General features: G+C 41.5%; 3 protein-coding genes across 9 annotated transcripts; 2 read left to right on the forward strand and 1 right to left on the reverse strand.

Annotated features, from left to right (window-relative positions):
• Nucleotides 1-5,914: 5,914 nt before the first annotated feature.
• sgk2b (serum/glucocorticoid regulated kinase 2b) lies at nucleotides 5,915-10,194 on the forward strand. Its single transcript, XM_063485278.1, has 12 exons — nucleotides 5,915-6,103; nucleotides 6,416-6,491; nucleotides 6,590-6,659; nucleotides 6,769-6,794; nucleotides 7,022-7,079; nucleotides 8,134-8,217; nucleotides 8,379-8,510; nucleotides 8,642-8,754; nucleotides 9,173-9,392; nucleotides 9,482-9,637; nucleotides 9,716-9,805; nucleotides 9,886-10,194. The coding sequence occupies exons 1-12, from the start codon at nucleotides 6,037-6,039 to the stop codon at nucleotides 10,045-10,047; spliced, it is 1,254 nt and encodes a 417-aa protein (XP_063341348.1). The 5' UTR covers nucleotides 5,915-6,036; the 3' UTR covers nucleotides 10,048-10,194.
• A 162-nt stretch (nucleotides 10,195-10,356) lies between these two features.
• On the reverse strand, nucleotides 10,357-12,959 carry LOC134635757 (putative transmembrane protein 244). Its single transcript, XM_063485279.1, has 6 exons — nucleotides 12,823-12,959; nucleotides 12,320-12,405; nucleotides 11,297-11,370; nucleotides 11,086-11,211; nucleotides 10,950-10,994; nucleotides 10,357-10,855 (listed from the first exon to the last, which is right to left on the reverse strand). Exons 1-6 carry the CDS (start codon nucleotides 12,853-12,855, stop codon nucleotides 10,761-10,763), a joined length of 459 nt encoding a protein of 152 aa, XP_063341349.1. The 5' UTR covers nucleotides 12,856-12,959; the 3' UTR covers nucleotides 10,357-10,760.
• Nucleotides 12,960-13,945: 986 nt separating this feature from the next.
• l3mbtl1b (L3MBTL histone methyl-lysine binding protein 1b) lies at nucleotides 13,946-26,448 on the forward strand. 7 transcript variants are annotated; one of them, XM_063485272.1, is made up of 22 exons: nucleotides 13,946-14,027; nucleotides 15,439-15,573; nucleotides 15,751-15,946; nucleotides 16,061-16,274; nucleotides 16,387-16,516; nucleotides 16,673-16,724; nucleotides 17,140-17,234; nucleotides 17,326-17,430; nucleotides 17,529-17,700; nucleotides 17,774-17,865; nucleotides 17,982-18,133; nucleotides 18,370-18,446; nucleotides 18,837-18,922; nucleotides 19,006-19,116; nucleotides 19,216-19,330; nucleotides 19,637-19,736; nucleotides 20,261-20,455; nucleotides 20,563-20,664; nucleotides 20,757-20,821; nucleotides 20,902-21,074; nucleotides 21,379-21,441; nucleotides 25,008-26,448. In XM_063485272.1, exons 2-22 carry the CDS (start codon nucleotides 15,463-15,465, stop codon nucleotides 25,134-25,136), a joined length of 2,535 nt encoding a protein of 844 aa, XP_063341342.1. In that variant the 5' UTR covers nucleotides 13,946-14,027; nucleotides 15,439-15,462; the 3' UTR covers nucleotides 25,137-26,448. The 7 variants fall into 7 exon arrangements, with proteins under 7 accessions (XP_063341342.1, XP_063341344.1, XP_063341341.1 ...); XM_063485274.1 differs by lacking the exon at nucleotides 13,946-14,027 and adding an exon at nucleotides 14,096-14,601 and having other exon boundaries at nucleotides 16,088-16,274; XM_063485271.1 differs by lacking the exon at nucleotides 13,946-14,027 and adding an exon at nucleotides 14,097-14,601.
• Nucleotides 26,449-27,462: the final 1,014 nt, after the last annotated feature.

The following is a 27,462-nucleotide window of genomic DNA, read 5'->3' on the forward strand; positions in this document are numbered from 1 at the left end:
AAACTAATGAATTACATATTAACATATACTCTAGAATCATTAATTTCATTTAAAAAAGTGCCTATCCAAAATAAAAGTTTGATACATATTTCATCCCCTCTTTTATTACACTTCATGACTTAAACACCACAACACTCACTGACTTCCTAAACTCAAGTTATTATTACTTTATACTGGCACAACTAAGCTTGCCATATTATTGTATAGCATATGTTCTTTCTCAGGGCAGACTTCCACCAATAGCGCCTGGGAAGCTGCTCAGCAGGAAATCCAGTCCATATAATATTCAGTATCAGCGTGACTGATATATATATATATATATATATGTGTGTGTGTGTGTGTTTACAGTATCTGTAGATTACTAATGTAGAAATTTAATGAATTTATTACACACATTTTTTCTCTTAAATATGCTTTTAAGACGTTTCTAAATCAAAAACCTGTGTCTCTGGATTCTCTAGGTTATAAAAAATTACTTTCCCCAACTTTCCCCAAAGTTGAGAAATTACTGTGTTACACAACCGAAGCACTAAACACAGCCTATCTCAATAAAGGAAATATGACATCACAAAACAAATTTTCTCAGAATGATAAAAAAAGAAAGAAATAAAAGAAATAAATAGATCAATAAATCAAGCTCTAAATGTAAACCAATAGGGAGCTTAATAAGTCAACATTAACGAATTCATGCAGGTGGTATCACGCAGAAAAGATATACAGTGGTCAGAAGTCAATATCCACTCATCATGGGCATGAATATTATTTGTTTGTTTTCCAGGGTGGAATGATTGTACAGTATCTTTAATTATGTTAAAAAACAAAAATGTTTCAATTAATTTTCTGTAATCCACACATGTCAAAAGATATATATACAGGCTTTAATACATACACACACACAAACCTTTTAATAAGCGGTGCTGAAGGTTCTACGGTATCTTTTAAGCTGATGAGCCCATGACCTATTAACTTCTCATTAGTGATTGACATGATTGACTACAACAGTTAATTTGTATTTGCCAGGATAAAAAAGGATTTGTTTGACAGCCATCGCTGGATTGACCAATACGCTGAACAATGTGAAACTTCAAGGATCTCGGCAAAGATCTAAGAAGGAGAATTATGGATTTACACAAGTTGTGAAGGTCTCTTGGAGCCATTTCTAAACAACTACACATTCCAGGATCATCAGTGTAACTACAGGGGTCCAACAAAGAATGGCCACGCATCATACTGATGTCTTCGGAAGTTTATTTCTCTCTCTCTCTCTCTTTCTTATTCTCTTCAGACACCGTGAAAATGTGTGTGCCTCTTGGACCACATGCAGAATAACATTTATGTTGTGGCTGTAGCCGCATCTGTAGCTCTGTATCCATGCTAGTTCTGACCCACAATGCCATGGTTGTGCTCTCAGCCAAACTCTGGCCATGTGACCATTACAAACTCTACCTCATACAAACTTTACAGCACTTTACATCTTTAACAAACCCTTATTTTGTAACCTCATATTTTAGACAAGTTTTTTTTCAATGCTACACTATTATTATCTTATTCAATAAATTTTTAACCCTTTCCAACAAATAAATGAATTAAATTAAACATGAATCTATTACAGAAACATATAAAACAAACACCTTTATTGTCTCGGGGACAGTTACAATCAGTTCAAATAATTGTTATTCTGATGTGTCAAGCGTCACTGTCCAAAGTGAAGAGAGTTTTACACCACCATGGACTGAGAGGATGTCAACCAAAATACAAGCCAAATTCCAAGCTCCAAATTTTAAACCTTCAAGCTTGACTGAAATTTTCAGCTTCCTGCATAGACCATCCATCCAAATGCCTTCTGAAGGAAAGTATAACGGTCAGACCAGATAAAGATTGAGCTGTCTGGTCATAATACCTTGATGCATGTTTGGAGAGGTAAAGGTGAGGCTTTCAAACCTATGAACACTGTACCAGCTGTCAAGCATGGTGGTGGTAGCACCATGATCAGGGGCTGTTTTGCTGTCAGTGATACTGGTGTATTGCACAAAGTGGTTGGAATAATAAAGAAGGAGCATTGCCTTCAAATTATTCAGCTTCACCTTAAATCAATAGATAGACGGTTGAAACTTGGACACAGTTAAAGGACAATGATCCCAAACACACATCAATACTGGTTTTGGAATGGATAAAATGGGCTAACTTTAAGCTTTTGAAATGGCCTTCCCAAAGTCCCGACTTCAACCTTATTGAAAATTTGTGGATTGTTTAAAAGCTGGGTTTGTACCAGGAAATGAACTCTACCAATTCTGCCAAGAAGAGTGGTCAAACAATGGGGGTATATGTATATATTTGACCCTGTGTGGATAATTTGAACCTTTGTGAATTAGGGAAAATCCAAAATAAATCCAGACTTATGGGCCCAACTCTTGTTTCTTGTAAGTTATTAAAGCTGTGCAATCATTCCACCCTGGAAGAAGAACTATTATGGTCCCTCTGTGTTAGGCTTTTTTTGGTTTTGAGTTTTTTGTTTGTCCATTATTTTCTTTTCGGTTTTGCAAAGTTATTGAAGTTCATGTTCTGTATTATTTTATAGTTTGTTATAGTGTTATTTTGTATTTCCTTGTGCCTATGAGTTTTGTTATGTCTTCGTGTTTAGTATAGGTTCCTTATCGTTTAGCCTCGTGTTCTTAGTTTAGTTATAGAGGACTCTGGGTTTATTAGTTCCTGTTAGCATTCCCGTTCTGTTCCTACAGTCTCATCGTTGTGTTAGTTACTTTTGTCTTCCTTGTTCCTATGTTTATTTGTGTAAAGCTAATCCCGTTTCCCCATTCAGTTGTCTTCCCTCCTGTTTTATTTTGGTAAGTGCTGCTCTGTGTTTGTGTTTTTTTACTTCCCTGTCTCATTTGGTTAGCTGCCTGGAGCTGTGTTCCCTACCTGCTCCCACTTCCCTCATTACCTTTTGTATAAATTAACTCAGTCTCTCTTTTTCTTTTCTCAAGGTACAAAGAAATCATTAAGAGACCAAAGTTATTATGACATTCATACCACAATGACTGGATGTAAATTTCTAACTGTAACTGTATGTATATTCTGTTATATAAATTAATATTTACATTGTGTCCACTTTTGGTACATTTGTCATACAGCATGTGGCAAGCTGACTGAACCTAAAATTAACAGATGTTCAGTGTTGTACTAAAGAGCAAATGCCAAGGAGAAAACCAAGGAAAAATGTACTCAAATACACTTTAGGAAGCACAACTTACTCCCTCAACTTATTCCGAACTTACAGGCATATGCCTGTTTTAACCTGTTATCTGGTTTCATGATCACCTGGCTTCACGGTTCCATTGCTTCACAGAGACCCTCCTCTGTTCAGTTGGGCAGGCTGATCTGGAGTCTGCGCTGTGGGCTTACACACTTTTAGGATTGCTTTTGGAGTGCTGAGATGTGTGACCTGTGTTCAGTGTGACCTGGAAAGGTAAAACCAGCTCTGACCAGTTCCCATGGCGTCAGAGTGATGGGACAAGAGGTTTCAGGCAGTCCATCAGACCAGCATAGACTGGTTCACTTTGGGGTGACAGGGTTTCTAGCGTTCCCCTTCCTCCCCCCGCCCCACAGGAAACCTCCCCCTGTTGCTATCCCAGGATCAACTTTCTGCAACAGCAACCAAGACACCCTGTACTAGCTCTACTCCGAACCCCACGGCTCCAAATTTAGACACTGGAGACAGAGGAACAAACTCGATGTTATTTCAGTATCTGAACTTCATGTCCCATTTAATTTACACCCTCTTATTCTCATTGCTGACAAGACTCTTTTGATCACTTCCATCTTGTAACTGTACACTGCGGGATTTATTAAATCATCTCACAAGTACTACAGTGTAGCATACCATGTAAAGATTTCTCACTTTAAAATTTCTTCTATCATCTCTTTCTAATCTCTCCGCCTCTTCCATAAGAATTTGTTTACCACAACCCGTGCCAGACCCACCTGGTTCCTATTTCCATTCATTATATAATTTCGTGTTTATATCAATTTAGATTATGTAATTCAGACAGGAAGATTTGAATTTCACATGGCCTCAGTATGTAAATCATATCTGGAACAAGCAGCTACTATGAATGTGAAATGGGTTTGATCAGATATCACAAGCATAAAACTCTTTAACGACATAGCAGGCCTTGCCAGTTTTTCAGACATCCAGCAGCCACGAGAGAGAATGACCGACTTGTCATGTATTGGAAAGCTGCCATGACACTGGGGTATAGTTTCCCTGAGCCACTATATATTGAAAAGGAAACCGAGGGCAACGAATCCGCCCTCATAAAAAATTATGTCTCTGAATAAAAGTCCTTCTGGAGTAACATGAACCAGTTTGTTCTCAGTTTAACTGCCATTATTTATCCTATTCTAAATACAGTATCAACACTGTAGCAGTACTAGTGTTGTCACCCACTCAATGACATGCTGGTATTTTCTAAATGTCGGTGGCTGGAATTTCTTAGGAAGCTTCCTTACAGTAGTAAATGGGATCATAAAAAGATGTTACAAGTTACTAAAAAGTTCCCTTGACATCACCACATGGGCCCTGCAGTGTCAGCCTGAGAGCGCACGATTCCCCTGTGCTGCATTCAAGTGCCGGGAGCTTATTTTGACAGCATGTTATGTGGACAAAAATACTGGGCCACCTACATATTACACTTAGAGCTTCTTGTGAGAGGGATTTCTTCGAGATTTTGGAGTATGTTTGGAGGAATTTTTGGACGTTCATTATTCAGAGGAGCATTTGTGAGGTCAGATGCTGATGTTGGTCCTGGCCCACATTCTCCTCTTTGGATCATGTTAAAGGTATTCAGTTGGGTTGAGGTCACAGCCTGTGTGGGCGAATAATGTTCTTCGAGACCAGACTCATCCAGCCAGGCCTTTATGGCGCACCAGGGTACAGTCGTGCTGGAAGGGAAAAAGCCTTCACCCTAAACTGTTCCCGCCAGGTTGGAGGCAGAGGATTGTTCACGTTTCAAAGATTTCCCTTCAGCAGATACTCACCCCCAGAAAAACAAACCCACTGCATTATTTAATTCAGCGATTAAGAGCCATGACCCAATACTTTTGTACATCAGCAGTACTAATATGTAATGTAACACCAGCTGACATATGTGGATATTAACAACTCAGTAAAGGGTTTACATTTAATTTTTAACCATTAAAAAAGTCCATTCTTGATATCAACAATTATCTTCTTGCTAGTGAAAAATACCCATTAGAGGTATACCCATAACTTCATTCAAAATAAAGCTATAATTCCATGTGGGCTAATTTGTGGTAAGTTAACTGACTATTAGCTACATGTAAAGTACTGCTTACTTTATAGTCAGAGTTTGTCTTTCGCTTTGTTTGTTTGACATAATGGTGACACGTCTGAAATGGGGTTGTTGATCTGAATTGGAAAATCTCCTTTAAACATTATGAAAAACAGTTGTAGACCTCTGTAATTTTTGTTTTTACTAATAAAAGTTAAGAATTTATTGACTATTAATAGATAATAAAGAAAACTGTAGCTTAGTTTTTGGTTTACTGGAATTCTAATGTTAAAAAAAATAATTTACAAATAACAGATATATTTTCCACTGGTGACAGCTAACAATCTATTAGTCAGCAGACCGTTTAAATGTTAAAAGGCTTTGGTGTACGCTTATGCAATCTAATGCAGGAACGAGAGTCCCAGATGCTGCCGAGGAAAAATGAAACATGCTGCTGGCCAGGGGCTTGTCGTAACTTACGGTTGTCCACGCATAGTATAATTTGGATATCTCCGAGGGCACTTGAACGCAGCTTCACTAGTATTCAGCGTCTCCCCTGCGTCACCGGTCCTTAAACTGAACGGCAGGTCAGGGGCGAAGTGAGACAAGTAGGGCACCTCAGAGAAGGACAGTCCACCAGTGTGCCTTCAGCAGCAGCTACCTGCGCTCTGCTCCTCAGATATTTTCTTTTTTAATTTTCATTTTTCAAGTTAAACCAGCTGGTCGTTTTTCTTTTCTTTTCCAGATGACCGTGTCTCAAGAAAGGCCCATGACCTATGCCAAGATGAAAGCCCTTGTCTCGTTTCTCTCAGGTAAGAACATTAAATATAAATGTTTAAAATAAGCTTTACTTTACCTGTGATCTTAAAGCAAGCTCGTGTATAACATCTAATATAAAGATAAAAGCTAAAGAGGCCAAAAGAGAGTAATTAGTCATTACTGCATAAAATACCACAATGTTAAAATTATTTATCTTGGCTTGAAAGATTCAGAAAGTCTCCATATAATTAGAGAAGTTTGATCACTTGAGAGAAGTGCGGTGATAAAGTGACACCAACCTTCTGCTGAGTAAATACAGCTGTTGACCTCTTATGTAAGGGACTAACCCCCTTCCTGTGCTACAGCTCTGCTCAAGGGGAAGAAAGTGGGCTTCAGTGACTTCTTGCACAAATTTGTTTCCAGCCAGCACCTCTGCCAACAGTAAGTTGGCAACAGTCATTTTTTTCACAGCTTTTTTCCTTCGTGTTGAACCTCATAAAACAAACCCTCATATTCTGTGTCTGATCTCCCGATTGAAGCCTGGACACTGAGAAAATCCTGCGGAGACAAAGCAAACCGGGGAGAGGGAAGGAGGAGAAATCTACTTTGGTGAGTTCAGAGAGAAGACTTTTTTTTAAAAGTCTTTGCTGAGTGTTGACAGAAGATGAAACTTGAGCTGACCTCCTGACCGTCCTGTCCCTCTATGTCTTTTCCTCAGAGCTCCACGAACACAGAAACCTCACAGTAAGTCATTTTCTGCCTTTACATCGGGAAATATTTTGTCTATGTTATCAATGATGCACAATCTGGACTTAATAAAGTGGCCAGAAGGTTTTTTTTCTCATTTATGAGCTTCACCAGAGGCAACCTGAGAGTTATTTCTTATCATGCATTCACATCCAACTATTATGCGTGACTTATTCTTACACGGACGTGCATTATTAACTGTTTTCTGCTGTTGTATTAACCAGGATGAAGCCATCAGACTTCGACTACCTCAAAGTCATCGGCAGAGGAAGCTTTGGAAAGGTGGGGAAAAAAAATCCCTCAGCACCTACCCCTCTGACCCCCTTTAAGACAGCCGATTGTATGCGGGGTGGTCTGAAACATGAGGATTTGTTGTTGTTCAGTAGAGGAGAGATCCACAGCGAATTCTCAGCACAGAAAAACACATTTAGGCTCTGTTAAAACCTGCTTTTAAATCAGTTTTACACCCACTTCAAGTGACCAGCTTTAAGCATCAGTGCACCAAACAAGCACTGGTACTCTGGATGTTAATTTCTGGCAAATTTTCGGTGGTCGTATCATGATATCAGAGAGGTGGCTGGTCAAAAACAAGTTACAGCTTTAGGAATCGCTCATTTCCCAACCGTGATTCATTCTGTGTGAAAAATACTTTTCTAACATAGTCCCAAATCGAACTCGTCGCTGTAAAACAGCTGGTTGCAGTTTTTTTTACTCTCATTTTTTTATTACTTACTAACAAACAGAAAACACCTACATCCACTCACAAACAACCTGGATTGCCTCGTCTCTGCAGTTTGTTCCTGTAACATCAATATTTCAGTCCTCACCCTGTCTCTGACACATAAACACAGTCCATTTCTTTCTTTTCTCTAGACATCGTACCTCTTGAATTCTTATCTGATGAGTCAACAGCTCCAGGACATTTTTTTTTCACTCACTAATTTCAGCCATTTGTCTTCTGTTTGTGGGTCTGGCTCGTACCATCTCAATATTTCCTCTCATATGATGAAATTAGAGCACTATACATGACCTAGATATGTCATATTGTTTAAGAATAAACAAATGAGCATGCTTCCAAAAATATTTAATACAAGAACAAAGCCAAAAAACACGAGAATTACTTACATTTACTACTCTACACTGTCTCCAGCTTGGCTGTGTTATAGGTAAAAATGTACCAGCTGTGTTGTGGTTGGTTACAGTTTGTAAAATGTGTTTTTCTGATGCTGACGGGGTCAGATGGGAACTTTTTTTCCCCAGATTTGGTTGACCTTGTAAGTTGCTCTGTTTGAGGTTGGTGCAGTGAGATTAAATCTGAAAATTCAAACTTTTACAGGTGCTGCTGGCAAGACATAGAAAACAAGGGGGTTATTATGCCGTGAAAGTGCTCCAGAAACAGTTGATTGTCAAGAGGAAAGAGGTAATCAATCAATCTATCTATCTATCTATCTATCTATCTATCTATCTATCTATCTATCTATCTATCTATCTATCTATCTATCTATCTATCTATCTATCTATCTATCTATCTATCTATCTATCTATCTATGTGTGGATAATGTATGTGTTGTGTCTCTGTAGCAGAAGCATGTGATGGTTGAGAGGAGTGTACTCCTGAAAGGACTACAGCATCCATTCCTGGTGGGACTCCACTTCTCTTTCCAGACACCAAACACTCTCTACTTTGTCCTGGACTATGTCAATGGAGGGGAGGTGAGTGTATAAGATTAAGGATTTCAAAATATTCTGCATTCAGACATTCAGATGTTTAGTTGTTATGTACGCTATGAGTTTGTAAAAGTGCAGGTGTTGCTGTTGTGTTGAATTCCTCGCTTTGCTTTCAGCTTTTCTACCACCTGCAGAGAGAGGGGTCATTTCCAGAACCCAGAGCTGCTTTCTATGCTGCAGAGATGGCTGCAGCACTGGGCTACCTCCACTCTCGTAACATCGTCTACAGGTATATATATATATATATATATATATATATATATATATATATATATATATATATATATATATATATATATATATATATATATATATATATATATATATGTATGTATGCATGAAAATACAACATTAGAAAAGCTGCAGCATAGTCACCCTTCCAAGTTTTTCTTGCCTCTCTGCTCTCTCTCTTTCTTTGTGCATGTTTGATTTAAACACGTTCTGCCTGCTTCATTTATTCATGCAGAGAATTCCCAATGAAATTTTCCCACTCAAATCCACCATGTTCTCCGGCTAACCCTAACCCTCCGGCTCCACATTAAAAAGTAAAGACTGAGGAAAAGCAATGTGAAGCTAAAGGAAACTAACAAAGAAACAACAGCTAATGTGAGATTTTGCAGGACTCAGTGTTCTTTGTTTTTATGCAGAGACCTGAAACCTGAGAACATCCTGCTGGACAGTGAGGGCCACGTGATGCTGACTGACTTTGGGCTTTGTAAAGAAGGTGTGGCCACAGGTGGGATCATGCACACCTTCTGTGGCACTCCGGAGTACCTTGCTCCAGAGGTGCTACACGGCCATCCATATAGCCCAGCTGTGGACTGGTGGGGACTCGGCACGGTGACTTTTGAGATGATCTGTGGACTGGTGAGTGCAGGTGCAGTGATCTCTTTCCTTTACATCATCAGCATCTTCACCTTAAGCCATCTCCCTCTTCCCCTCCCTCTCTCTCACAGCCTCCATTTTATAGTCGCAGTAAACTGCAAATGTTTCAGAACATCCTTCACGGCCCTCTGCAGCTACGCAGCGGCATCTCTAAAGCTGCCTGCTCACTGTTGGAGGGCTTATTGGAAAAAGATGTCTCCAGACGCTTAGGAGCGAGCTGTGACATTGTAAGTGCCCCAACTAAAAAGAAGAGAAACAGTAATGAAACATGGCCACAGAAAGGTTAACTGTTATTGTGTTTCCAGGTGGAGCTGCAGGAACATCCCTTCTTTGCCTCTATCGACTGGGATGACCTCCTGGCCAGAAAAATCAGACCCCCTTTCATCCCAAAAGTGGTACGAGTGAATCAGAAATGAGCTTGGCGCACTTTTGTTTTTAACCGAGGCAACATGGCTCACTCCTCTCTCCTCTTCAGGCTGGTCCTTGGGATGTCAGTTACATTGACCCAGCATTTACGCAACAACCTGTACCTGCCTGTGTGAACGACAGGTGCCAGGAGGCTGGGGTCAGCGAGGCCTTCCCAGGATTCTCCTACATGAACCCGGTGGAGTACCTGGCAGCAGAGCCGGTTTCATAACAACACCGAATCATCCGGGGGCGTGTTTGTTCAGTTGTTTCTTTTTTACGTCATTAATTTTTAAGTGGGTGTCTATTTTTAAGAACTTGAGCAAAAAGATTTTTATGCTAACAGTGCAACATACTGTATGTTTCATTGGATGTTTTGTTTGTTTGTTTTGTGTTTTTGGCTATTGATGTTAATTCAATATGTGGTTGTGATGATGGAATGGGCTGGTCACTGTTTCATGCATCCTCGCTGCTTTAATGCATTATATGAAGCACTCAACAGTTTGGAGTAGATTTATTTTTCAACACTTTGCATTTGCAGGATATTAAAATATACAATGTGTACTGCAAAATTCTCATTCTACCATTACATTCACAGCTTACAAGTGCACTCAAAATACTTCACTGGCTGCTTTATTGCTGCATAGTGACAGAGCAAAATACAGAAAGCATCTCCATGCGGCGTTTAGATTAAAAAAAACAACAGGATGCCAGCCTATTGGCAACACTAAAACACAAATTGGACCCCAGCTCCGACTTCACGTGTGGTGTTTTGGTGTCTAATTTTAGTGATGAACAGAAAAAGCCCATCACCGTGGAGAACCTAATGGGTGTCTTCCCCTCAAAAAAAAAGAGAAAAAAGGAGAGCATCTGTTCTGATCCTTTCTACCTCACTTCACAAGACTGTGGAACAGTTTGGACACAGGGAGGGTGGCTTTCAGTCTGTCAGTAGATGCTGAAGGAGGCATAGCTCTGCTCACTCTGGCATGTGAAGTAAGCAATCAACTGACCGTTGCAAATCATCAGAAACAAGCCACTGCCTAGGAAAAATGAAGAGTGACATATTTGAAACAGCTAACCTCATGAAGTTAAGACTGACAGTAACCGATGAGCTGGCAGCGGTGTTTGTCTTACCTAAAGCCAGCCACCATTGCCACACGGTAGGAAACTCCAACATTACTGCAACATGGAAACAAAATGTGTCATTACACAATACATTTGGTTATTCAAGAGTGCACCTGGGTAGATGCACCGATACATTTCTGCTCACCTAGGCTGGTGATGATTACATGCACCAGTGTGACAGTGAGAGCGTAGTCCCAAACCCGCCTCCTCACCACTGCGGCAAACAGAAGGCCACTGCAAAAATAGGTGAGCTCCAAGGACAGGAGGTTCACTAGAAAAAATAAAACAAAAAAAACATTATGTGTATAAAGCTCCCACTCTGTGTCGACAGCATTGCACGCATTAGGTGTGCTCACCCAAGTATTTGGAGTTGGATTCAGTAGGTTCGGTCTTAAAGTCAAAAGGAATCAGTCCGTCAAAGTGGTCCAATCTGAGATGAGAGATATGATAAAGTTACAGCAGACAAAACATTAAAGCGCAACCTATAAGTAAATATCTTAAAGTAGAATGCCCTATGACTAGAATAATCTATAAAATGAATATCTTGAATAAAGAAGGATAACCTATAAGTACAATGATCTATTAGTAAATACCTTAAATAATGTAAAATGACCTATAAGTAGAATAACCTAAGAGTAAATAGCTTAAATAATGCAGAATGACCTATAAATAAAGTAGAATATCTTGAGCATAATACGATACGGCGAAACAAAATAGGTCAATAAGTTAAAAATTCCCCAAAAGTAGGAGCTCAAACAGAAAAATTATGAATGCAATAAGTAGAAATTAAAATAAAATATATAACAGTTTGAATGTAATACAATAAAACATACCAACAAAAACCAAAAATGAATATAATACATTAAAGAGACTCTGTCGTACATATAAAAAGGATAATAAAAAATACCTTATTAAATGTAGTTAAAGAAAAATAGCAGTGCAGCTTGCAGTCTTTTTTTTAGGGGTGGGAAGTGTGTGATTGGTGTAACTTTTTTTCTCAGAATGCTGAGATTCTGAGATTAATCTTTGAATTCAGAGAAAAAAAAATCTCAGAATTCTGAGATTAATGTCAGAATATTTACTTTTTTATTCACAATTCTGACATTAATCTCAAAATTCTGAGGTTAATTTCAGAATAGCCTCAGAATTCTGACATTAATCTCAGGATTCTGAAATTAATTTTAGAACTCTAAGAATCAATCTCAGAATTCTGAGATTAATGTCAAAATACTGACTTTTTTATTCAGAGTCCTGACATTTTGGATTCTGAATATTTGTTGCTTGATATTTGTTGCTATTTATTATAATCATCAATATACTTCCAGTTATTATAGGAGACAAATCCTCCTTTCGATCCCTTGCGCGTGCGTGGCTCTCACCTGAAGGCACCAAAGCAGACGCTCCCGATCATGTAGAAAAGCGAGTAAAATATGAGCAGACACAGCAGCAGGTTGAGGAGCACGGTCTGTTGGGATGGATAGAGAATGGGGCGTAATTTAAAGATTCTTGTCCGTCAACGCTACGTATTTTCCATATAACGCAACATGAGCAAACACCAATCTAAAGCTGAGGATTGCACTCTCACAGTATTATAGACGCAGATCCCCGCAGTGGGAGGGATATGCGTGGTCTGTAAGCAGGCAGACAGGCAGGCTCTTTTATGTGCTGCAGCCCGACCTGCTGCTGGTTTATAATATATAAGAGGTATGATATACATATTTAACGTGTGTGTTTATATTATATATAAAACAGCCTGTCATAGCCAGCTTATTCTGTTGTTTAACCGCACATAATTCCCACTTTCGATCCACGGCTCACAGAAACGCCTGAAAATCCACAGGACAGTCGGATAACCTCACAGCACACGATTTCCCCATCTTACCTTCGAGTCGACCGCTCTGCCTTTGAATGCCATCTCATGGTTTCCCTTTAATGTTTTATTCCCAAAATAACGTGGGCTGCAGCAGGCTGCACGACCTCCGGTTAAATCCCCCAGCTCTCCTCCTAACAAAGTGGACTCCTACCGCCACCTAGCGGCCATCAGGAGACGCGGAGCAGCGCCGCTGCTTTTACAGCCCAGCTGAACTCGTTTCACCTCGTATCAGGGCGGCCTTTTTTATTTGTTTTTAACTGAAAAAAATAAAGACTTTCCTCTGTATGTGCCACTTGTATGTCGTCGTGGATATTTGTTATATTACCCAGCCCAGGTGTTTACCATTTGGGGGGATATACCTCGCATCTACAGCCTTGCCATTACCGTGGAAAGCCGCCCAGTGTGCATGGGAGGAGATTTATACCGGCAGGTTAGCTGCTTATATTCTGGTTGAATATGAGTGATTTTGCACCCACTACATACTTCCAAGCCGGTGTGGTGACCAGACGAGGCACCTGTGTGGTCAGGTGTTGAGTTAAATTCATCATTTGTCACAGTAATAGATAAATAAAATAAATAAATCGTGCCTCGCTATGTGATGAAACGTGATGGCATCACCCTTATTGTAGTCGGATGATATTTCAGTGCATAAGATGTGAGGCTACGTTAAGACTGACACACCTCAGTACACTCCATCCGACAGTCTCGGGTGTAGCAGCCCCATTGTGCTCGTTTTTCAAGTGATATTACAGGCCTGAGCGTTTATATCTATAGTTAGCGGCGGTGGTTGTAGTCTTATTAACGCTTGTGTCCTGAATATGTCCGCCCCAAACGAGCCACTACAGTGATCAGAGTGTGCTTAAAAAGTGGGAAGTGACCAGTTTTTGACCATCGGGGAAACCAACGGCTCCTCAACGGCTCTTTATGGGGGGGATACGGTGCTCCCTGCGCTCCGCTCATACACAGTCGTATTTAACGCTTTTATAGGCGGTTTAGGTCAAAGGGGGAACCCGGAGCCCCTGGCCGGCGGATAATTCTCGTTACACCGGCTCTAAAACGAGTTTTGGGGCGTCTTGTGAACGTACGCAGGCCCGGTATTGACCACCAACAGTGAACTTAACTTTTCCGAGACCCAAAGTTGTGTCAGGCAGCGCGTCTTGCGCGCATGCGCACCACTCTATCCAGCTCTAAATAAGAGTTAAAACAGAAACGAGGTGAGTTCCACAATTGTTAAACAATACGGGCGTTAATAATCATTTGTTGTCGCTGACGAGGACGGCGTTTGAAAAGCAGGCGTTCGTTTTTGTAAACTGGCGACAGTTTCCATTATTTCCACTCTGATTTAAAACGGCGAGAATAAATCGTTTTTTTCCAAGTTTCTATTGAAGAAATTAATCAAGCAACATTGTTAAAGCTCGTAACAGTATCGCGGTGTTGTTACGAGTGTGCGTGATATTCTGTGATGTATCTGCATTTTGCAAATGCGTTTTCCTATTGTTATTAACCGGGAAACTTATTTATTACAGATCGTCCTTATAGCTGGCTCTGCATCCAGTCTCAATGCTACGGCTAGCCCTCTATAGCAGCCCTCAGTTCATATGAACTGAGTGGAGCTAGCGACTGTTAGCTATATGTCAGCGCTAGCTAGCAACCTGGGCTGACATTCCGTGACAAGGGGAAAGTGAAGAAAAACGGCCAGAGTGAATGAAAACACCAAGTCAGGAAATTACACAGCAAGCGTTTGCCTTTGTTTAACGTGTAGCAGTTTTGCGGCATTTGTTTAAAATGGTAACTTGAGTAATTAACATAGTTTAAACGTGTTGGTGGCCTCTTCCTATGCTCCGCCATTTTGTATAAGACGAATGCTAATCATGGGCGCTCTTACATACACTTTATTTATGGCTAGAATAAAACTGAGGCATGGGATGCAAAGTCTAACTTAACCGAGATCCAGGAGCTCTGATTGTTGTTTACTTTTGACACGGTTGTGACCACGATGCAAGCAGAAAATATAACCTTAATTCAGTGTTGAACATGCGTCGGGACTAAAACGTTATATCGTATTATTAAGCGAATAAAGACGTTTTTAAGTTTGGCCAGTGAGTGCAGAAAACAGTGTTCTCCTTACAGCTGATAAACAAATGAGCCCCTCACTTGCTCCTTGCCAGGCAAGCAGTCGGTTTTAAGAGATACTGTTAAAACAAGGAAAAGACGAACTTGTCTGGTTAACTTAAAGTTGAGACGTCTTTCCTCTTCTTTGTCAATGATCTGGACTAATGTTTACCCTAATGGGGTCGTTTGTGCTCGCATTTCTCTGATAGTTGGCCGGCAAAACAATATTATTATTGACTGTTTTGTCTGAAATCGAAGTGCATGGTGTATCCTGCACGCCAGCGCGCAGTCGCCATCTAGTGGTGATGCTGGGCAGAGCTGTTTACAAGTGCAGGGAGGAATAAAAACTGCATTTGTGATCGGAATCAGTTCGCTGATCAAGCCGTAGAGGACCGCTTGCCTCACTGCAGTTATCATGTACAGGGAAACAATAGGCCTGGAAAACAGAAGCGTAAAAGTCAGAGGTGCAGACTGTGCGCATAATACCATGCCTTTCCATGTGACTCTTTGCAGGTTGGTCATATCAGCAGAGTGGGAATGACTGACACTCCACCCAGTGATGGCCCCTCCCAGGGAGCTGAGTTTGACATGATGGGTGCCTTAGACTGGAAGGATGGCATTGCAACGCTGCCAGGCAGTGATATCAGGGTACAAAAGAGATTTTTTGTTGTTGTTGTTTTTTGGTCCAGGGTCTTTCTTGCTTGTGTAAATGTTTGTTTATAGGGGGAGGAGGCTATATGTATAGCTGTTTCTCAGGCTGAACTCATAATCAGGACCATAGTGGCACACCAACTTGGCTGATAGGAATGTGTCTCTTTTTTTCAGTTCCGCATGACCGAGTTTGGAACTCTTGAGATTGTCACAGATTTAGAGGTCAAAGGGCAGGAGGCAGAGCCTAACAGTGAGACCTTGGACCCCGCACCATCTCACACGCCCACCCCTCCACCTGAAGGCCAATCACAGACAGGGACAAGCAAAGCTTCAGCCAATCAGAGTAAACCAGGATTGTCTCAAGCTAAAGGTATGATGGCACATGATTGTCATTGTTATAATGAAAACTTTCACTGTTTGGTTTTTAAAGTCTACGCTACATTACGGCATCAGTTTCAGCCCTTCTTTCTCCTCCGTCCTTTAGCTCCTGGTCCTGTGCTTTTGTCTTTAGAGGAGGGCCCCAGTATGGAGGGCCCTAGTGTGGAGGTTGGGCCCAGTGTTGAAGTTGGTTCTAGTGCAGACTTGGGCTCAAATGGGGAGCTGTCAAGGTGCCGGGCCTGCGGTGGCCGTGCTCCTGGGGATGCCCTCCTGCAGGGGAAATTCTGCTGCTCAGCTTGTGCCCAGCCTTCCAGTGGCAGGTAAAATCACGCCTCTGTTATCTCTAATAACGCCCTCCCCCCATTTAAATTTTTTTTTTTACATTAACTTAATATTTTTTGTTTCATGTGGACCTTCTTTGTGTTTGTGAAGATCGTCTCCGGGAGAAGCACGGGAGGGTCAGGCAGTAGAAGGAGAGAGACTTGGCAAACGTGTGCGCAAAAAGAGGAAGATCTACATGGACTCTGGTGAGGAAGAGGAAGAAAACCAAGAAGAACCAGAGGTGAGGAATATACCATCAACACTTGTGTTTGGTGGTCACCTTCAGAGCTACATACACACCAGATGTTCAGGCTTAAGTTTCCTCTCATCTACAGGATGAGAAGAGTTGTGATAGTCCTGTGTAACACGTTTTGCTCATTCTGCTTTTTTCTTGTAGGAAAAGGCTAAAGCTACAAAGGGCAGGAGAGGAGCCAAAATTGCCAAGCTGGGTATGATGAAACTCTAAACATTATTAGAATCTGTTAATGCCCTAAATCAGTTTTTTGTTGTGTTGTTTATCTGGTGATACATTCTCAGCTTTCGAGACTGTCCTCTGATTTGATTGTCAGATTTTCTGATTAGCATTTGCATTATCTTTCAATTCATGAAACCTACAGGCAATATATTTCTCAGAGCAACAGAAAGCAGGAATGAAGAATGAGTTTTTATTCATTTGGTTAGACTTAAACCAATATTATGAGCATGCTGTTTTTGCCCATTTTTATTTAGGGACTTTGATAGAATGAAAATTGTCAGACTGCCTTGAATACATCCACGTATTCATGGTTTTATGTGCATTGTGTGTCATAGGCATACACTTAATACAACACGTAATATGTCACTATTTGTTCACCCAACCTTTAGTTGCTGCCCCACCCAATAAGAAACGTGCATGGAGCTGGCCTTCTTACATCGAAGAGGAGAGAGCCGTCGCTGCTCCAGTTAAACTATTCAAAGAGGTAAAAACCTGCATATACCTGCCATTTGTACCCTGTTAAGTAGAAACTCACAGTCTTGTTTATCTGACCTGTGCTGTTATTATTCTTGCAGCACCAGTCGTTTCCACAAAGCAGGAACAGTTTTAAGGTGGGGATGAAGCTGGAGGGACTTGACCCGGCACACCCGTCTCTATTCTGTGTGCTCAGTGTTGCGGAGGTATTAATGCTAATGCTTGACTATGCTACCTATACGCTATAATATTTTTCTAGATAAAGACTTTGACTCATGGATGCCTGCCTCTCTTTGCATCCTAGATCCAAGGTTACAGGGTGAGGCTCCACTTTGACGGATATCCAGAATGCTATGACTTCTGGGCTAATGCCGATTCGTGGGATCTGAAACCAGCCGGCTGGTGTGAGAAGAACGGACACAAGTTATTGTTGCCTAAAGGTAACAAGAATACCACCAATAAACATGAAATTCAAGGTAGAATTTCTATTTTTTATTTTTTTAACAAAGTTGGGTCACAACTCAGCTGACTGGGCTTGTCATGTTGCAGGCTGTAAGGATGGAGAGTTCAACTGGAGCACGTACGTGAAGAACTGCAGGGGTCAGCTGGCCCCGAAACACCTTTTTAAGAGCCTCAACACAGTGAGTGTTAAACACATCTGAAGCTGTCAGATGGTTCTGTGATTCAGTGGATTTTATAGGCTCCGTGTGGCTAAATTGGCTAAATGCATATTGTCTTTTTGTTTGTTTGTTTTTAGTCCGTGACTCCATCCGGGTTTAGAGCTGGGATGAAACTGGAGGCGGTTGACAGGAAGAATCCTGCTTTGATCTGTGTAGCAACAATTGCTGCCGTTGTCGACAACCGCCTGCTCATTCATTTTGACAACTGGGATGACACACATGATTACTGGTGAGAGATTATTACCCAGAGATGTTCGCCGGTCTGCCTTGAGGGCAGCTGGAGATTAGAATCCATGTGAAAGCAGTGCTAATTTAGTGCCTGTCTACTGAAGACAGCATGCCACTGTATTTTAAATAAACAGACTAGTATTGTAACTAAAGAGTTTCTGAACCTTTTTATTGGTGAATATTTCTTTCAAAACCCCCGGTGTTATCGTTCGCCCATTTACTTGTGTTTGTTTTAAGGTGTGATGCCAGCAGTCCATACATCCACCCTGTGGGTTACTGTGAAGAGGCTGAGCTAACACTCACAACTCCAGCTGGTAAGACAGACCAAGACACATGTGAGTCAGTATGAATGTAATATACTGCAGGACCCAACTCTTGTAAGATCTGAGATGATTAATTAAAGGCCAGCTAAATAAAAAATGCTAAATAAAATAAATAAAAATGGCAAAAAAAAAAAAAAAAAACCTTGAATCTTGAAATAGTAAAATCTGATCACAAAGCCACAGATGAATTATTCTGTAGAAAGTAAGTGTGCTCGTGCTAAGTGTATTAATAGTAAGATGTAATTTCCTGTAGATACCCATGTTGCCACCTATTTTTAACCTGCTGGATGTTGTTGTTACACCTGTAGAAATGGCTTTGTTTACATGGTGTCTGTCTGCAGTATCCAGTGCACCTAATGAGTCTTTATCTCCGCTCCTTAGAATGTAAGGAACCAAAGAGTTTCTCATGGGAGAAATACCTGGAAGAGACGGGCACACAGGCGGCTCCTGCACGAGCTTTCAAAGTGGTATGGTATACGAGTATGCAGATATTTACGGTACTGTGCTACAGTAGGCTAAATACAGTCATGTGATTCTGTGTTTTTTCCAGCGACCTCTGCATGGTTTCCAGGTTGGGATGAAAGTAGAAGCTGTTGATAAGAGGAATCCCATGCTCATTCGTGTTGCCACTGTAGCAGACACAGAGGACCACAGACTAAAGGTGGGAGATGTCTCTTCATCATGATGCTTTTTGATTTTTTTTCTGTGCTCAGCCTTTGTTTAAATTCTTGTTTACCCTCCCGTCCTTCTTCTCCTGCAGATCCACTTTGATGGCTGGAGTTCAGAGTATGACTATTGGGTGGAAACCGACTGCCCAGACCTGCATCCTGTCGGGTGGTGTCAAAAAACTGGACACCCACTACAATATCCTAACGGTGTGACACATTTTACGACTCTCTCTCACACTCACACACACAGACACACAGACTGTCCTTGTCTGTCCTGCTGGGTGCTGAGGGTGAGGTTGCCAGATTTCTAATTTCAACAGATGAGTCAGCACACTTGATCTCTGCCTTTACTTGGATAAGACATTAAGAGGAATGTATAATGAATTCAGAATGGATGGTTGTTTGCATAGTTTTATTAAGTTTCCCGTGTGTGTGTGTGTGTGTGTGTGTGTGTGTGTGTGTGTGTGTGTGTGTGTGTGTGTGTGTGTGTGTGTGTGTGTGTGTGTATTTCAGGCTCCAGTGATTTAGTGACTGCTCCAGGACAAGGATGTCCTACCCCGGGATGCAACGGCGTTGGGCACATCAGGGGACCTCGCTATGGGACTCACTACACGTTCGTAGCTCAACCTTTCACAGTCGTCTTTTGTTGCAACTCTTATGTCTTACATCTCCATTTTCATTTAAGATGTTTTATGCATTTCCCCAATTGCTCTCCCGGTTTACCTCAGGGAATATTTGTCATAGTTTCTCAGTCGCTGCAGTGTTGCCTTTCTATCCTGTTTTTAAAATACTTTTAACACTCTTAAGTGCGCCACTTTCCAAACGGATTTCAATAAAATATCACAGTTTCCATTTTTGTTTGTCCCGTCAGTCGTCAGGTAATGTCATATTGTTATATTAAGGTGTAGTAAACACATCTTAACAGTAACTAAAAGCGGAGAAGTCTCCAGGTTCTCAAATATTGCTTTTATTTGTGTGGGCTGCCAGCACTCTACATGTGTTACTTGTGTGTTTGTCTGTATGTAGGAGGGCGAGGCGATATTAACTGCCTTTCTGTTGTCTGTGTTATAACCTCTTACTGGAGTTTTAAAAAATAAAGGCTGTGTGTCCCAGCTATGTTTGTGTCTCTGTGTGCAGTCAGGTGAGCTGTCCATACTCAGAGGTGAATCTGAACAAAGAGGGTTTGCTGCCAGACCGTCTCAGCGGAGAGCGGCCTCCCGCCCTCAGCGGGCCTCATCCTCGTGGGCGACGCCCTGACCCAAATGCAAACAACACAACACAAAACTCCTCGACGCAAGATCAACCCGAAGGAGCAGAGGACGCCCAGAACAGGTTCAATCCTTTGTCGACATACTTTAACAGCTCCTATCATATCAGGGGATTTGCATGCAACTATATGCAGTGGTTTGTACCTGAGCAATGATTATCTGTGTTGCTAGGAAACCGGCGACGGTGGAAGCTGAGCGTACAGGACGCAGTAGCCAGGCAGAGGCACTGAGTGGAGCCAGCGAGCAAAGCCACAATGGAACAAGACCTAAACGGTACCTGTCGCTCACGATAGCCTCACACTACGCTGCGCCTGAAATGATTTGTTTGTTTCAAGGAGTCATTCTGTCGTTGGTCTTCATTTCAGGACAGCTCCAGTTCCCAAATACCTGAAAATGCATTATGTCAAAGAGGAGATTGGCGATAGTAAAGGTAAGCGGGGGAAAAAGTGCAGAAGGAATCGTACCTCACACCCTCACTTCCTCCCACTGACTCCTCTTAACTCTCCTCAGCCTCTCCAGAGGCGATCTCCCTCCAGCAGGCCCTCCACGAGTCGGTGTTCTCCCCCGGCATCTCTGCCTCGCCTCCCCATCGGGTGGCTCTTTGCTGGGACAAACACTGCCAGCTGCTGCCTGAGGTCCTGGGGCTGACTGCCAAGAGAGTGGCCACTTGGAGTGCCGAGGAGGTTAGACATGCTTAGACACTCAGACTGTGTAAACACAAGAAAAGCAGGCACACAAACTCTGAATCCACTCATCCAACATGAAGGCGGCTAGTTGTTCAGGGAGACCGCAACTGTGCATGAATATTCAGTAAGGGCTTTTCTGGGTGTCGCGGTGAGCTGGAGCCTTCATTTTGGCAGTCAGGTGAACGATTGAGGGTCAATAGAGGCATGTAAAGAATCACGATTAGTAGATAAACACGCATTGATCGACATCCTGCGTTTGTCTGAAGCTGTTTTCTGTATGTTTATTTTCTTTGTTCTTCAGGTGGCTGGTTTTGTCAAAGGGCTTCCAGGGTGCAAAGAACACGCTGCTACATTTAAAACAGAGGTAAGCACTTCAGGATGGTTTGTAAAAAGAAGTGAGAGTGAAAGTAAAAGCCACATGGCATGTACACTGAAACTTCTGAAGGATCGATGCCTCTGCGATCGAAGTGCTAGCAGACAGTCCGCTCACTTTTATTTTTAAAGTTGAGCCACCACTAACAGGCAGGCTCCGTCCCTTCACGTCTTTTGTTACCCTGTTGGCGTGCTAATTAGCCACTGTCATCAATATCAGTCAGCTGGTTCTGTAGAAAGTCTCTTTTCGTGCGGTCAGAAAAATTCCCACCTCCCCAGTGTGGATGATGCTCTATGAGCTGGAGGGAAACTCTAACCAGAACCTGCAGCAGATGGAGAACTGACCCATGTGCTGCTACACCAAGTTCACTGAGGCCTCAGAGCACAACAGGGACAGACTTTGCTTACTGCAGTTGGACTTTTGTCTGCAGTACGATGGAGTCACTGAAGAAGTAGCTGATCATGGCTCTGATTATTGTCAAGATGTATTATTGATAATTCATCTAAGAAAGCAAAGCTGAGTTTTTTGGGTTTTGTTTTTTTGCATGTAGGTACAGTACCATCACAGAATATAATTCAGCGGAAACACTACAGAGTGTAGTCTGGAGAGTTCAGCAGATATTCCAGAACAGTTTGAAATGAAAATGTGTTTTATGTAGGGGATCCATGTAAGAGTGAAGTGGGAGGCTTTACAAGAGGGTGCTGAGACCTGCTGTGACGTATGAGGGTGGCTCAGAAAAAAAGACAGCAGGCCAAGCTAGAAATGTTAAGATTTCACTGGGAGTGACCTGAACAAGATCAGAAATGAATACATCAGAGGGACAAATCAGGTGGAGCGGTTGGAGACAGAGTTAGAGCAGCAAGGCTGAGATGGTTTGGACATGTAGCAAAGGAGGGACAGTAGACATACTGGACAAAGGCTGTTGAATAAGGACTGCAAGGCAGGAGGAAAAGAGGAAGACCTCAGAAAGAGATCATGGATGTAGTGAAGGAGGACGTGCAGAGGCTTGCATGGGAGGAGGAGAAGCAGTCCCAACCTCCTAACTGATTTATGTGCACTTGTGTAGCGTGTTGTTTTACTGGTGTCCTCTGCTCCCTGTTTCAATCTGTTTGTTTGTGTGTGTGTGTTTTCTCTTAGTGTGTAAATACATACAGTGAAACAGGGAGCAAAGGAGATCACCAAAACAGAATTAGAATTAGATAAACCTTATTTTGGCGGATTCAGCATCGGTTGGTTTACAGCGAATTATAGCCTCTTTTGTTTCTCTACATTATTTTTTGGTGTTTTGTCTTTATTGGATAGTGAAGCAGTGAAGACAGACAGGAAAGTGGGGAGAGAGAGGGGGAAGACATGAAGCAAAGGAACACGGGTTGGACTCGAACCTGAGCTGATGCACTCTGGCCGTGAGGCATGTCGCTGCCTGCTCATCCACCCACTGTATTTTACGTTACTAGAGTGGGATAATGGTCGTGGATGTTTTGGCTCTCGCCCACACAACCTTTCTGTAAGAAGTACACGCTCATTTGTTTTGCTTTGAGATGCTGGTGCCCAGCACAGAAAACGGCTTTAAACAGGGCTTTAACTAATAACTGCTCATTGTTGATTATTGTTTAATGCTTTATCGTTAGACAAATCAATTTAGAACTTGCTTTGGATGTGAGGCAGATGCTGTTGAAGGTTATTCATTTCTTTTTTTCTGGATTAGTCCTTATATGTTATTTAACTGAGTAATTAATCAACTAAGGACATCGGACAATACCTAACTGACTGAGGTTTAATCAGTTTAGCTTTCCCATTATTTCCTAGCCTTGTTCAGAATATCAAACGTGTGTATTTCCCTGCTGACATGAATGAGGTTATTCTCTAATCCAGCAGCTGCTTTGGGTGCCACTTTTGTTTATCAGCAGCTGGTCAGAAAGCTCTCGCTCATTTCCTGTGAAGGGAACAAGTGAGAGGTCCTTATTTTGCATTTGAGAACATGTGAAGAAAGCATGCATAAATAAATAAATAAACAAGGGAATACAAGTGGCAGCAATAAGCAACTTCATCAGTTTAGTCTGTGTGTGTGTGTGTGTGTGTGTGTGTGTGGTCTGAAGTCTGGCGTAAAGCTGGCTTAAAAATAGCTGCACATTAAATCGTAGATGTTGTTCTTTTGCATCAGTCATAGTTTGCAGTCTTCTCGGACACCTTTTTGCTGACTGCTTAATTTCATGCAGTCTCCAGCTTTTTCATCTTGCATATATTTTCATAAATTTAAGGTTCTACTGAAAAATGAGAGAAAAAAAAGCCTCAGTTTTAGTGCTTCCAAAACAATTCATATGTCCACTCTAATGTAAATCCCTGTGCTAGTTCAGATTTACGTTGCACGTTAACCAATGGCAAACAAACCCTTAGTGATTTTTATAAAACAATAAAAATGTCAGCCACGTTTGTTCTCTAAAATGAGCTTTTTTTGATGTTTAATTTTGTTTTGTTTAACTTTATTTAAATATCACAGCTACAGTAAGACAGAAAGCAGGTTTAACAAACTTTAAGATGGGGAACTCTGAAAGGCTGATCAGAGGACTTAGTGAGACTGATTTAGGTGACTGTCAGTGGAAACAGTTTCCAGGTTCAGACTTTCAATTTTCAGATGTACCTTTCAAAATGTTGCTCGGCTGAATTTTGCTGTTTACACAAAAGCGACGCCGCATGGGAAAAAAGCCAGCCCGTGAGGCAGACCGAGAATCCCGGCTGCACAAAAACAGCCAAACAGTGATGCAGTCGAGAACAACCAGACTTTCCAGTGTTCCTGGTGTTTATGCTAACTTCACTGTCCGTAGTATCGCTCAAAACTGTCTGAAAAATTAAGTTTACTAAACAGTTTCTGACACATAAACAGCAAATAAACAGACTCTTTCCCCAAATCCAGCAAACCTCGCTGCTATGAGAGGAAAACCTGGCTCAGTGCAGACACTTAGTTAGGGGTGCGATCTTCCCCCCTCAGTGATGCTGGTGACTTTCTATGGCCTGCTTTGTTAACGCTGGCTATCAATCGTTTCTTGTAAACACAGCAGACTTTACATTAGAAGTTAAATCATTTATGAGTTTGCCCGGTCACCTGGGGACAAGTACTTTATTAATTCATTCATTCATTTATTTATAAATAAATATTTATTTATTTGTTTATTTATTGCATTATTGATTGCTTTATTTCTTCTCTTCTATCTGCATCTTCTCCTTTGTAATAATTGCATTTTTTAGAAGTGTTAGCTGTTAAGTTGATCATTATTTCTTTTTGCTTATCAGATTATCCTAATGTGTATTTTAACTTCATGACCTGTAGTGAAACAATCGAAATCTTTGACAAAACTCATAACACACCTAAAAGTTGATCCTAAATACTTATTTTGTCAAATCGTACTTTAAAAGTTAAGAAGTGTTGCTGTTGGTTTGACCCCTCCTGGTGCTTCTAGTATTAGAGGTGTTCTGTGTTCATACTGTTTGTGCGTCAACCAGCGTACAATAGAAATTCTTTTAAAGTAACAAAGCCTTTACTTGATTTTTTTCCTCTTCAGCAAATCGATGGCGAGGCCTTCCTGCTGCTCACACAAGCAGACATCGTCAAGATCCTGTCAATCAAGTTAGGACCCGCTCTGAAGATCTACAACTCCATCCTCATGTTAAAGAACGCCGATGAAGAGTAGAACACGACTCCAGTGGGACTTGCTCCTCGACGCTCGAGTAAAGACTTTGTTTTTTTTTTTTGTTTTGTTTTTTTTAAATGTCCAGAACAAGTTTAACTTGTTGAGCTCTGTGACGGTGCAGCTACACAAGAGAAACAAGCGGAAGTCATCATCTCAAAAAAACGTCCATCTCTCCTCCCTCCTCTCTCCATGATGGACGGCCCTGGTCAGCCTGAGGGAGAGTTTTTCATCATACCCCGAGGAACCCTTAACTTATATCGTGTTTGTTTACTGACTCTTTAAAAAAACAAAAAAGGAGGCGAAGAAGAAGCTACAAGCACCTTCAAGATTTCTTAACGTTGTACAGCCAACAAATTGGATTTTGTGTCACAGTTCTGTTGCATTTTTTTAAAATCTGAGCTGTAATGAAACGTTTTTTGTGTTGCGACTTACTTGAGAACACGTTGTTTTTATTTTTCCTTTTGTTTGTTTGTTTGTTTTTTAAGCTGCAGAATACAATCGTGAGGCGGTGGGACGTTTTTAAATGTGAAATCCAGTGGAGCAGAAGCACTATGTAGTTCATCTTTTCTCCTGTAGATGGAGAAAGAGGGCCACTCCACGGGCCCAAAGGGCGCGAGTGAATTTGGAGCTTAAGTTGAATGAGGAGGGATGGGATGGTTAAAAGTATGTGTTTGTGTGCGAGTGTGTAAAAGTGTGTTTGAGAAGTGAGGATGCAATTTCCTACTATCCCGCTTGTGTTGGTTGGTCGTTGCAGGGGGGAGGGGGGAGTTTTTTGACAAGCAGGGCCAAGGGCTAACTGTTAAATTAAGAAAGCTTGGAGTTTTGTTTTTTTTAAGGTGGAACAAGCTCTGTTCTTCTACTTGTGTTTTTTTGGGAACGCTCCATGAATATGAATGTTAAACACAGCTTTCAGTTTAGTTGTTTCTGGTCACAATGTTCTTGGTTCAGATTAACCTCTGGTCTTTTTACAGTGTAAATAGTATACAGCTACCAGAGTTTACTTCTGTTTGGATATGCAAACGCTTCTCTACAGGAGAGGACGCTGTGGCAGTAAACTTTAAAAAAACACACAAAAAAGAGCCTCGCGTCATAGTTCTGGAGAAAGAGGAAAGAAAACACCCACAACAAACATGTTCAGTGTCCTTGTAAATCTGCGTGTACTTCAGCAAGTTGGAATGTGTACATCAGCAACTGTTTATATGCAAACAGCTTTTATTTATGTATTGTAATTTAAGGGGTTAATGGTACGCCATTCTGGCTCCGAGGTAGCTCTGGCTGTTTGGAAAGTCTGAATGGGTGAAAATAAATGAGATGCACACTGTCGGCTGTCCTCATTTGACTCTGGACATTTCACCCTCTCCCACACACTTGCACAGACAATCTAAAACTCTGCTCTACACTCACAGAGCTAGTACCAGGTTGGACCCCTTTTTTTATTTTAATGGCACAGATTCAACAAGGTGCTGGAAACATTCCTTAGAGATTTTGGTCCATATTAACGTGACAGCATCACACAGTTGCTGCAGATTGGTCAGCTGTGAATCCCCTGTTCCCACCATATTCTAGAGGCGCTCTTTGTGAACTCATTATGTTCAAGAAACATATTTATTATTTGGGCCTTGGAATATGGTGTGTTGTACAGCTAGATGAAAGTTACAATGTGGTCAACAACACTCAGGTAGGCTGTGCCATTGAAATGATGCTCAGTTGGTACCAAGAGGCTCAAAGTGTGCCACAAAAATGCCAGCCTCACAGTGGGACCAATGCCAGGCTGAAGCATTGCTACAAGGCAGGATGGATCCATGCTTTCATGTTGTTTACACCAAATTCTGACCTCAGCATCAGGCTCTTGCAGCAGAAATCGAGACTCATCAGACCATTGATCCCATGTGAACTATGTAGCTTCAGTTTTTTGTTCTTCGCCGACAATGTCAAATGTCAGTGGCATCATAATTATTCAGTAAATTTGCTCCAGACTTTTCAAATCTGTGATGGAAATTTAATGCAGAGTCAGTAAGAACTGGAACATCCTGTTTAAATTATTGTTTTTTTTTAATCTAAGAGATAAATTTGATCACATTTGGCAGAGCCATCCGTAACATCACGCTGCAGTCAGGTCTCAATGGCCCACAAACCTAGAACTCAGTTGAGAGCAGGGGCACCTGGTGTGAGCTTTCACCCGGAGAACTGCTGCTCGCTGGATATTTTCTCCTTTCTCAGATCATTCTCTGTAAACTCTACAGATGGTTGTGTGGAAAAATCCCAGCAGATCAGCAGTTTGTGAAATAAATAAAGCAGCCCGTCTGACGTCAACAACCATGCCACG

This window comes from Pelmatolapia mariae, linkage group LG10_11 (assembly GCF_036321145.2).
Source record: "Pelmatolapia mariae isolate MD_Pm_ZW linkage group LG10_11, Pm_UMD_F_2, whole genome shotgun sequence".
Lineage (NCBI taxonomy): Eukaryota > Metazoa > Chordata > Actinopteri > Cichliformes > Cichlidae > Pelmatolapia > Pelmatolapia mariae.